The 12,402-nt window shown below is 47.9% G+C and overlaps 1 protein-coding gene across 4 annotated transcripts in view; it reads left to right on the top strand.

The window, feature by feature from the left end:
* The window catches only part of CADPS (calcium dependent secretion activator), a gene marked incomplete at both ends in the record, with an annotated part of 173,015 nt that extends 161,218 nt beyond the window's left edge, over nucleotides 1-11,797 (top strand). For all 4 annotated transcript variants that reach the window (XM_079540332.1, XM_079540330.1, XM_079540329.1 and 1 more), the window contains 2 exons: nucleotides 10,077-10,181; nucleotides 11,618-11,797. In XM_079540332.1, coding sequence (XP_079396458.1) covers nucleotides 10,077-10,181; nucleotides 11,618-11,797 — 285 coding nt within the window. The remainder of the gene's footprint in view (nucleotides 1-10,076; nucleotides 10,182-11,617) is intronic.
* Nucleotides 11,798-12,402: the final 605 nt, after the last annotated feature.

Genomic DNA, 12,402 nt, shown 5'->3' with positions numbered 1-12,402 from the left:
GTACTTCTTGAAGACACCAGCCTGAGTAGAAGATAAGGATTAAGGCAGATATGCTTAGTGCCGCTTCATCTGCTTAAATCTAGCAGTCCCTGAGATCAGTGATTAAAAAGCCATCTCTGACTTTGATGAAATCCACTGCCATGGTAATTCTGTGCCTCTGATAGCTTTCTTATGGGCCCACGTTTGCCTAAACCGGACATGGAAAACATTTCACTGGAGATGATACGTGGATTATATGGGTCAATTATACACTTAATCTGCCTTCTGGGGATTAAGTGTGCATGGATTGACCCCGCGTATTTGGCTTGTCCTTGGCAGTTATCAGATCAGGAAGGTTGCCTTTACCAAGAAGTCTGGTAAGCACTTAATCATGTAGTGATACCACGCGGGAGGCAGCAGCGCTGCCTGGTGCAGAGGCACTTCTGCCACTTCACTGTCACCATGTTCTGCTTGCTGCAAGGTCTGTGGCACCAGACAGAGCATTTCCCATGAAACTTGAGCATTAGCCCCCGCATGTCTGCAGGGCAAAGGTGATTTCTTATCTTGGTGTCAGGGTGGCATCAGCAGGGTCTGGGCCTCACTCTGCCCTGTGCCCAGCACAGTGCAGAAGGGAAAATCGCAGAAGTCCTCTGCAGAGCAAAGCACCAGGCAGGGCCAGCAGGGGAACAGCCTCAGGCTCAGGCCAGCGTCCATCCCCAGGGCTTAGGCAGGGGCAGAGCTTTGCTCCGCTCTGTGGTTCTGCAGGCAGCAGTGCTGTCCTGGTGTCACACCTCCTGGGGAAGAGCAGCTGCCTTTCCAGTCAAGAGCGCAGCAGTAGCACCAGGTTGATGCCACAGCTCAGGACAGTCTGCTGGGAGCTGGCTGCCGAGTGCCAGGGATGGTGAACAGGAAGGATGCAGGGAACTGTGAGAGTCTTCCTAAAATCAGAGCTCTGGAGTTCAGCACGGTTCCTGCTTGGATGCGCAGTTCCCATTTGGATGCTGGCAGCTCCTTCGAGCAGCGCTTGCAGGACTGTGGCATTTCTTCCCAGTCAGCCTTACGCAGTGCAACCAAATGCCAGCACAGAGCCCTCCTCACCCCCCTTCCCCTCCCCATCTCGCACCCTGCAGTCAGGCCGTGAGTCAGTGCCGCTACTCACGGTGCATTCCATTACTCATAGGAGTTCGGGTTGCGGGATCAGGGAAGAACGGATGCAGGGCTCAGCTCTCATCCCATTGCTGCCTGCAGCTGCACGCAGTGTGTTCCCCAGGACAGACAGCATCCCGCTCCCTCCCACGCAGCGAGACTGCTCATTAGGGCACAGACTCTCTCCCACTCCTGTCCTGATATGGCCTCCACTGAGCTGTTTCTTCTGCGTTGCTTTTTGCCTGTCTTTTTTTTCCCTCAAGAACGAGTTGTGCCATGAAGGCAGTTGGGCAGTTCTACCCCTAGACATGCTTTTTGTCCTCTGTGGATCTGCAGAGGCTGGGACACTGCCTTGGACCCACATCTGCACCACTGGGAGAGAAAGGGACATAATGGTGACGTCCATTACCCATGTGGGGACAAATCCCCTTTGCTGGAGGGTGCACCCTTTCATTTGGGAGCCCTTTCCGTCCCCCACACCTGGATGAGAGGAGCTGAGTCCTTTCCCATCCCATTCCCACCCCTGAGCTCTATGGGCACGTGCAGAGAGTGGCCTTGCGTCTTTTTGCACCGACAGCTCTTGTCCTCCCATGGAGTGTTCATTTAAGTAGGCTCTGTTTAATTTATTTTAGGGAGACTCTTAATAAAATAAGTCCTAGATCTGTCACTGGATTTTACATGCTCATAAGGGTTTTTTTCCTCCTAAATGTCTTTATCAGAACAGCTTTTCATGTTCCAGTAGACATTTGGTTGAAGACAGTTAATTTGATTTCTTTTCCAGAGGAGATTTTCCATTAATCATTCTAAGCAGGCAGCCTGATTGCTCTGTTGCTCCAAGGTCAGTGCTGCCCTGATCCACCCAGCACTTTGAGGGCAGTGTTTGTGTTAGGGTGTGGGATATGTGCTCCCCCATAGCAGTGAGTGGCCCCAGCAGGAGTAGGGCAAGAGGAGCACTAAAGGCAAGGATCCCAGAGCTGCCACAGGTTGTGTGTAGACTGTGTTGGACTCAGCTTCTCTTCCCCATAGCGCGCTTTGGGATGGTTTCCAATTCAATCCAATAACAAGTGCAATTAAAACATTCCTTAGCATGCATTGTTGGGCTGCACCTCATCGATCAGCCTTGCATCAGGATTGCATTGCGTCAGTGAGGCCCTGTGATCGGGACAGGAAAAAAGCAGCGCACTGTGTGGATACGGTGTTATACCCAGCTTCCTTATATAGGAACTCAAATTTTAGCATGTCAACTTCATTTCTTTTTTGGAAAAAAAAAAAAAAAAGAAAAGAAAATAAGCAGGGAATATTTTAGAGGTTAAAAAAAAAAGCGTTTGAGAACAGGCAATCAGTACAGAAGTGGCGGTGTGTTGCTTTAGCAGCTTTCATGCAGAAGCTCTTTCATTTAGGAGTTGTGTGCTCAGCACCCAAATATAGCTGCCCCATCCTCAGAAACCACCGCAGGGCTGACCCTGGCCCCATGGTCACCCTGGGGCAGTGCCAGTCTGGGTGTCTGCAGGCAGTGGGGGAGCACAGGTGCCATCTGTACTGCAAGAAGCGTGCAGCACGTCGGGGCGCCCGGCTCTGCTTTCATTCTGAATTTCCCTCTGTTTGAAGGCAGGGCTCTTACACCATGCAGAGTGTGTTTCTTTCTGTGTGTGTGTGTGTGTGTGTGTGTGTGCGTGGTTTATTTTTGGGAAGAAAGAAAAAAATAATAATAATGTAATTCGGTGATGCCATTTGCATCCTAGACAGATGATGAGTTGCTCTGGCTAGCAGCTTAACCCTATTATGCAATGCTGGGACTGTGACATTATTAAATAATACTAATTAATCAAATAATAACTCCCTCGTATAGCTGCATCGTCAGTGTGAATGAAACCTCCCTGTTAAAGGATAGGGCACAGAGAGAAAGGCAGTGGGAACTGCAGTGCAGAGGACACCGCCTGCACCCACAGCAGTGGTGTCATGGAGATGCATAGGGCTGTTGGGACGGAGGGGAGTCTGTAGGGTAGAAAAAGATGTATGGCTGCTTATTTAGTGTGCTTGTGATGGGGGGACCCCAGGCACAGGCGTGAGGTTTTTAGAGAAGAAATGCTATTTTAAAAAGAAAAGAAAAAAAAAAAGATATTGAGGTTTCTAGGGATTTTTATCAACTGGTTGGCGCTTTACTCAAGCTCTATGGATTGAATGTAGAGATTAGTAGAGCTTTGGCTGAGCATCAGGATGTGCACTGCTACCATAAGGACCGACTGCCCCAACACCACTGAGTGCTGTGAGAGCAGGGGAAGGGGCCTGGGGGGGGGTTGTCACATCCCAAATTCTCACCTGTGTGAAGAAGTTCAATTTGCACAATGCCGTCTGTTACCAAAATTTAGATTTATCTTCTGAAAGAAAAGGTAGATGGATTTAAGGGAAAAGCACCATTCTGATGCCAAAAAGAGGGCTGCCCAGAGACTGCCAGTGCTTTGCATTTGTGTTCTGTACAGCTATAGGAAAGACGTACGCTTCAGCATGGTTTCACATCCCTAAAGAGTGTGTGCACGTAAGGAATCCCATGTGATGGAAAAGCAACCCAAGGATCTGCCTGGTGAGCAGCAGGAAGGGAGCACTCGGGTTCCTCTTTGCAGATCCCGTTCTGTTGTTTCCTGGTCTTTGGCAATAGCGAGAGAGCATCTGAGCCATACAATATTGGTGCGTATCCAATTGTTGGTGAACATCAGAAGTTTCGAAACACGGTTGTGAGAGAGGAATATCAGCTTAAGCCTGAAAGGCTAAAGAGCGGCGAGCCCCACACGTAAATGCCATTATGCACTTAATGAGGCAGGGCTTAAAAAAAATCAGCCACACAAGTTGGTTTTATCAAAGAAAATGTATAAATAACAACCGGTGATTCAAACCGCCTCACAAAGGGAGTAGCGGGGAAGGGAAGCGAGCACTTCACTTGTGGCATTCAGATAATAGTATTTACTACACTAATCTTTTTGGCTTAGCGATGGACAATCAATATATGATTATCAACAAGCGCTAACGCAAACAAAAAGCTTCCATTCCTTTTCTAACCTCGTCCCCTAAGTCCCTTAAATTTAATTAAAAGCGGGCAGCCCTCCTTGCTGTACAAATTAGAGCTAAAATCATATTAAATATTTGTTCTGCGGGGAAACAAAAGTGTCAGCTTGTGCTACCGGGTTTGGCTGCTTTTTTTTTTTTTCCCCTTTTTTTTTTCCTTTTTTTTTTTTTTTTTTTTTTTTTAACACAGAGGGGAAAAAAAAAATCCCAGCTCCTCAAAGTTAAAATAAAGTCTCTCTCCCTCCCCGTCTCCCAAGACTACTGTCTATAACATGTTGTTCCTTATAGAAAGTGGGATATGGTGGCATTTGCTTGATTAACTTGCTCGACAAAAGTGACAGCTGCTGTGGGTGCATGTAGCTAAGCTGCACAGCGCAGTTCCGCCTTTGTACATCTGTCAGCAAAAAAGGAGGAATAAAGAGTGAAAAGAGACAAATTGGTCCCAAAAGGCAATCCATTCAACTCAGGAGGTTTGCTCTATTCAAGCACTCGCTGGGAATCTCAAGTGCTAGGTAGCTTATTCAATTTCATTCATTCTTTAGAATGAGCCCACAAGTGTTTAATTTCTTATTCTGTTGAATAAAAAGGGGGAGCTTTTTTTTTTTTTTTTTTTATTGGAAGCATTAATTGTAAGACTAGCTGATCAATGCCCGCGATATTAACTCATTGCGTGGTTCCTGTTGGCTGTGTGCTCGCGGCCCCACGGCTGTGCCGTGCCAACACCGCGGCTCCGGGGTCCTGGGTGCACCCACAGCATCCTGCAGGGTCCCCAAGCCTTCGTCTTGCATGACATGGTGGAACTGCATGGCAGCACTGTCACTTCTTTGTTCGTGGTGCTGCCCATAGCCGCAAAGCCAGGGTGCTCTGAGGCATGGGTTCCATTCTCTGTGCCGGAGGAGGTTCTGCGGCCAAAATGTTGACCTGGAGGAGGGGGTTCAGGGAACCCCTCGCCAACAGCATGCAGTAATGCACAGAGAATGATCTTCGTTAGTAGAGGGAAGAGAGTCACAGAATCATGGAATGGCTTGGGTTGGAAGGGACCTTAAGCCCACCCAGTTCCAACCCCATGCCGTGGGCTGGCTGCCCCTCACCAGCTCAGGCTGCCCAGGGCCCCATCCGTGGCCTTGGACACCTCCAGGGAAGGGACAGAGAAGTTTATGAACAAGTGTAACAGAGAGTGCTGTGTGGGCACGTCTGTGTTCTATCTGTGCCATCCCTGAGCCAGCATGGAAGGATGAGAGCTATGTGCATGGGGCTGTGTTGGTGGCACCACCTTTCCAACCCCATTAGTGCAGGACTGGGACAGGGCAGAGTGTTGGACCAGCCACCACTCCATCCCGGCAGCATCACAGCAGGTTTTGGAGCAGGTTCTCAAACTCAGGTTGTCCTCTCTGCAGTGTGTGTTGCAGCTTCCCAGAAACTTTCTGTTTTTAAAGAAAAACGTAGGAAATTCTGTTGGCTGCAAGTCTCTGCATTTCTTGCTTGCTGTCATCACCAAGCTTTTAGCATTGCAATGACTGAGTGGGACCAACAGCCAAAAAGCCGCTGAAGAAGGATGGAGAGGAATGCCCCAGTAGTCATACAAGGCTGGGGGACATGCATGGTCCTTCCACTGCTGCCATTGAGCAGCTGAGGCTGTGGAGCACACGGTCAGTCAGCTGTCATGGACTGTCAGTTGTAAGTCAGCCGAGCTGCTGGTCCATGGGATGGGTGCAAACATCAGGCACTAGGAGTTGGGAATTTCTAATCTATATTTTTTTCCCTGGCTGATCGAGTTGCTTTGAGAGCAGAATTGGTTTTCCTTTGGAAAACGAGATCCAGCATCAACGCGTTGCTCACTCCTCCCCTTGCCGTACCCTTGGAACACCTTGAATTCAAGGCTTCATTTCAAAGCTGCCTTTCAGGGTTGCAAAACAAGCCGGTGTCTCAAACAAAGAGAGGAGCCAGGCGGCGTTCGGGGTTTCCTTGTGCCGTGTGTGTCACAGTTTTAAATAGATTTGCCCTGCTTGGATTGGTTCTGGTTGGAAAGCGAGTACTGAAATGAGAGGTCATAGGGGAGAGTTACTATGGTAATTGAGTAGTATCACCAATAGTTTTGCTCTTATGAGCATTAAAGCACGTAATAATAGACAAACAACAGTGGTTAAAGCAAGCAGGTAGGATTACTATGTTCTTTTGTCAGAAGTATATAATGTCTGGTAGTCAGTTTTAAAGACTTCTCAACCCCCAAATCCACCCAGCAGTCACCTGCTGAGTAATTTTGTATGCCTAATCTCTAGCCCTTAACTACAAGCTTTCTGCTAATTTGAGGCAAATGGGTATTTTTGACACTAAATAGGGCAGTAAAGAATCCCTGACCTAGAAAAACTCCATTCCGAGGCACTGAGAGCAGAAAAATATTCTTTCAGCATCCTTCTGAGACCTTTGCAATGACATAAAATAGCTTTGACTACACTGTGTCGCAGCCTTCGATTAATGGTTTGCAGAAACTTGCTGAACATCCCCACTACAAATTCCCCCATAAAACTTGTCACTTCAGATTGCCATCAGCCACCACAACAATAATCATTTCATGCCTATTGCTAATTGCAAGCACAGCTGAGGCTCAGCGGGGTGCTCTTGCACAGTCCCAGGCCTTTATACCAGCCTCAATCTGTTGTATGGCACTTGTTCACACACAAAAAAACTACCAGTAAAGGCAGAAAGAGGCAGAGTCACAGGTTCCTTGTAATCCCTCTGCTACCCTGCTGACAGCCCAGCCCTAGAAGCATTCCTGGTTTTGTCCCGCTCTTTACAAAAGCTGAAGTGACCTTAAGCTACTAGTATGTAAGCTTTTGAATGAAGAATACAGCTCCTTCAGGTGCCTTAAGAAGCAGTGTTGCATCTGGCTTACGAGATTCTGTTTGCCGCACCCCTGGGGTGAGCTGCGGCTTCCTGTAACATGTAAAATATGAGTGTGAACTCAAGGTTCATGGCAAGGAACAGGAGGTCATGCTTCCATTCAGCTCGCACCAAAGAGAACGGGGCTTTGCAGATGTTCCTGGCTATGTGTAATGACACCACCTCCCGGAAAGCAGGAGCCCAGCACGGGGTTCTTTTTTTTGATGAAATGTGCCACACTCAGTGCGCTACTTGCAGATTTATTCATATCAATTTTTGCCATTTATATATTCAGAGACAAGCTTGCTATTTCGGCAACTTATTGATCATGCATTTGCATTCCAAAAAGGAGAAGAAAAAAACAGCGAGCCGATGGCTTGGGCAGGTTGGGATGCACGGGCAGCACTCACAGCCCTGTGCTGCTTCTGCTGTTGGCCTGGAGCAAACCAGCTGCCGCGATGCACCTGGCAGTAAGGGCTGCTGTGAACAGGAGGGGCTAACCACAAAGCGGGGTTACATTCCTGGCCGTGCAAACGGGACATCTGCTTGCTGTGACCAAGCTCTGGTGCCATCCTAAGAGCGTTTGTTTGCATCTCCTCTGCTGCGCCCCTTGGGCTGAGTGCCGGTTATCTATGGGGATGGCAGATATCATCTGTAACAGGGCAGGCGGCTGTGGGTTGAAGCTGGGCTCCATGGACGCATGGGAGCATCACTCTTTATGAGCCACAATGAGTTTTGAGAAATATGTTCATACTTTGGTGCCTGGGAATGCATTGCAGCCCCATGGAAAGGGCCCATTTGAGCTGTGCCTTGTGCACCTCGTGCGTGGGGACAAGCCCCAAGGAGCCCTGTGTCCCAGGAGGACATCAGAGCCCACCGGTGTTGCGCTCTTTTGTCTGAAATGATCTCTTTCCCATTCTGGAGCATTTGGTTTTGTTGTTGTGGTGGTTTTTTTTAATAATATAATCATATGCAAATGTTATCCTCTTTGGAGGGTTAGTCATGAATCAGAGGGCTTGTGCGTCTTGTAGCGCATTAACACTAGTGATAGCTAAAGGGAACATTTAATTTATGGGCTAACTTATTTTTATGAATATGCAGGGCTTAAATTCAGCAGTTGGTGCGTGCTCTATGAAGTGACGTGACGGTTTTGTGTATCAAGATCAATGAATTACACTTTGTCTTTTTTTCACAAAGCAGAAAGTCTTTGGAGTAACTCAGCTCTGAGGAGAGCTCCTTTCATGCCGCTGAGCAGTGCGCGAGGCTGAGCCCCCGCGGGCTGGGATTCAGTTCTGTTCCCCATCTGTGCAGGTGTGTGTGGCACAGGACAGACACGGCAGGACCGGCCTCTGTCCCATCCTGGGGCTGCACAGAGCTTCATGTCACAACTGAGGCCCCATCTGGCACCAGGACCTTAGGGACAGACAGCTCAGCCGACAGAGATCCTTCTTTCCTCTGCAAATTAGCTTCATTCGTGCTCTCAGCACTTGCCAGGTCCCCGTCCTGGAGATGGAGAGCCAACAGAAATCTCAGCCCCAAGCTGGCCCAGCAGGAAATCACCACTTGGCATGTCTTTGGTGATTCTTCCATCCCTTTATTTCCTCCACTTTATTAAGAGGTTCTGTAGAAATAGCAATACAGTTAGAACAGTGTTTGTAGCAATAGGTGGTTAATACTATTTTTTTCACCATCGTGATATATTCAGCTCCACGTGGCAGACAGGACACCAGTTCCTACACTGTACAGCTCTGGCCTGATGAGGCACAGTGTAAGTGCTATGCCATACGTCATCGAATAGCCCGAGTTGGAAGGGACCCATTAAGGATCATCGAGTCCAACTCAAGAAATACCATAAAGGGGGAAATCTCTTCCCCATGCAGCATGCCAGGTCCTGATGGGGGGTGGCAAATACTGGGTGCGTTGTCTTCTGGTTTGATAATCCAAGCCCAAATTTTGGCTGCTTTGTGCTCTTGCTGTGCTCAGCCTTGTGTCAGCTCATGCACGTGGTATGCAGACACTGACACTGAGGAGAAGGTGCAGTGATGGGAGGAAATAATGTCTGAGTGAAACTGATGCAAGGCTTCAGTCAGGAAGAGGCTTCATTGCCAGCTAATCTGGATGGGGCTTAATTGGGATTTTTATAATTTGATCTATGTTTTTTTTTCTCTTTAACTGGTTCTAGATAAATTTCCACAGTGCTGCAGTACAAGGTTCTGATCTGTGCGTGGCTAAGAGTAAACAAGAGGAACTATTCCTGTGTGCCCGGAGCTGTGATGGTCCCTGGGTACAAGCCATTTGGGAACCATCTGTGGTGCTGAGCACAAAGAGAGGTGTTGTGGTCCCCACTACACCTGACCCTACTTCCGTGTCTCTCAAGGGCTGTGCCAGCCCTGCTGAGTGGGGCACTGAGCTGCATTCTGCACTGCAGGGCTGGCAGGCTGCTGCCACGCAGCTGCAAGCCTTTCTTACAGGCAGGAAGCAAAATTTCACCCCTGGAGGGTCCCTGCAAGCTCAGCGGCTTGAAGCAAGCTCATTTGCTTGCTGCTTTGCCATCTTTCATAACCATGAGGCCAAAACCAAAGCATTTCCCATCGATGCCCGCACCATCACGCCCTTGCCCTGCAGCTCCCCAAAGCTGCTCGAGGCGACACGTGAGCGGTAAGTACCTGAGTGTGGTCCTAAAGGCAGAGCTGTGCTCACTGGGGCAGGGAACGGGTTAAAAACCGGACCGGGCCAAACTCCCACCACTGCTGCCAAGTGAAGTCAATGGCAAAATAGGATTACAGAAACCGCACGGCGTTGCTGGTGGCTGCCGCCCCCGCGAGTGAGATTTGCTGTGGTTGTTACTCCAAGTTAAAAGCTCGTGCATGGAAAATCTGTGTAAAAGAGGGTGCCTGTCTCCCCCAGAAGTCTGTCACATCCCAGCAGCGGGCTGGCGCTGGGGAAGGCTGGTCCCGCCGCGTGCTCGCTTGCAGGGCGCGGGTGCTGGAGAAGTGCTGTCTCTCTTGCAGCAATGGTACACCAGCTCGATGAACGTCGTCTGCACCTGGCTGACGGACCGCATGGACCTGCAGCTGCACATCTACCAGCTGAAAACGCTCATTAGGATAGTGAAGGTAACGCCTGCTGTGCTTTCGTGAGCGTCTTGCTGCTGAAAGGGGCACGTGTGTGTGCGGTGTGTTCTGATGGGAAGTGGCGGTCGGCAGAAAATGCAGTCCTTCGTTCAGATGCTTAAAAATGAAGAAACATCAGATGGATAAGCAGGAACTTGAAATGCACGCAAAACACGCGTGGAAGTGAGCTCAGGGCAACTGCTTGCATGAGAAGAGGGAAAATAGTGCTATTCAGCCCTACCTGTACAAAAAGCACACTGAAACCGCTGCTCACATGGGTTAAATCCAACCCAACCTCTTTTAACACTGTTTTCCTAGAAACATGCAAGCCCGCCTATGGCTTGTGATTATCGTCAGAATGCAAATGAGGATTGTTCTCATAGCTAATTGAAGTTGTTTCTTTTACAATGGGTGTGTATAATCAACTCTTAAGAGATCCCAAAGGTGAGATAACATACCCTGAAAGTAACGTTTTTTTCTCTCAGTGCACGTGTATGTGTACGTGTGTGTCTTGGGCTAATGATAATTATTTCAGTGTGAAATCACAGTGGTTTACATGAAATAATAAGATCACAGAAGGGGGTAAATATATTTTTGATCATTTTAGGTTCTATCTAATGCTTTTTTTGTCTAGTATTTTATAATGTTTATGGTCTCGTGTGCAGTGAACACATTGAAGGCATGAATAAATTAAAACTGAGCAGTATTAGTGCGCTTTTCATAACTGAAAACAACAGCACAGGCAAATGATTTCTCTTTGTCAGCTAGCTGAGGAAGGCTTTCTTCCTTGTGCTTTATTTATACCAGTATTACTCTCAGAAGCAGCTACAACACATCCAAGGACTTTCTGAAAGTGTATAGCAGAAAATAGTTTCCATGCAGAGCACAAAGCATAATGAATGGCACCCAGAGGCTAGAGTTTTATCTCACAGGGTCAAGAAGTTTTAAAACAAATAGAAATGCAAGGAAATTAACCACAGTAATGAGGGAAGTACAGCTGACTGCAGAAATGCAACTCCAGCTTCGGAATAAGATGAAGACAGAGAGATTTGAGGAGTGCATGAATAGCTTTCCCAGGTATCCTGGACTTAGCAGATTTAAACTCAGTATTGAGGCAAGATTATTTAATGCAGAGCATTCCAGGAGCATGTAATCATGTCTGCAGTAGGCAGTAAGCATTGAGCTGCGTGAAGAAAAGTAACTGAATGCATCTAGAAGCCAGGACAGTTACTTTGAGTAGCACTATACTGCTTCCATGTGCTTTTAGACCCCAGCATGCCTTATGGAAAGCTCCATCCCAGCCCCTTAAAGTGGAGGCCCCAAAGCATGGGCGCACGGGGGCACAGGGGCACGGGCTCGCTCCCGTGGCAAAGCGGGGAGCCAGGGGCAGCCTGAGCTCTGTGCTGTCTGCCCTGCCCTCACGCCTCTCTCCTCTCTAGAAAACGTACCGGGATTTCCGATTGCAAGGCGTGCTGGACTCCACCTTGAACAGCAAAACCTACGAGACCATTCGGAACCGGCTGACGGTAGAGGAGGCCACGGCGTCGGTCAGCGAGGGCGGAGGGCTGCAGGGCATCACCATGAAGGACAGCGATGAGGAGGACGAAGAGGATGACTAGGGCAGCTGGCCCGGCGTCCGTGCATGTACCTCGTCCATAACTCAGTTAGCCACATTAGGAATTCTTCTGTCAGCTCTAAATGCCCATGAGAAGTTTACCAATACAAATGCCATGTTAGCTGTGTGGTAATAAGGTTAGCACCTCTCTTCAATTCATTGGTTTCCTGATTTCATATCTGTATGTTCATAAGCAATATGGAGCACCATTGTTTAATACTGTTAATGGAAAATTACATAGAAAACATACTAGGTGTGTCCCTGTTATAATTAAACAATGCTTCATTAATGTACTGTATATACATTGATGGTAAATTGTTGTGAAGATGAGTGAATCGAGTCCTTTCATTTCTTTGTTTCTCTTCTGTGGATGCCAACTGCTTAAAATTAATAATAATAATAATTAAAAAAAAAAACAGCTTTGTTTTTAAAAGAAAAATGAGGCAATTACAAATGATTTTTTGTTCTCTCTGTTCATTTAAAAACCAGAAAACAAACAAACCCAGACAGCCGTTTGAATCATTCTGCATCCTTGTTAATATCCCAGGCTCTTTCCTTCAATATGCAGTTAACTCCATGAAGGCTACATCCCAAAGGATTAGTCATTCT

Source organism: Tetrao urogallus (genome assembly GCF_951394365.1).
Source record: "Tetrao urogallus genome assembly, chromosome: 10".
Classification (NCBI taxonomy): Eukaryota; Metazoa; Chordata; class Aves; order Galliformes; family Phasianidae; genus Tetrao; species Tetrao urogallus.
This window is presented reverse-complemented; position numbering and strand designations above follow the sequence as displayed.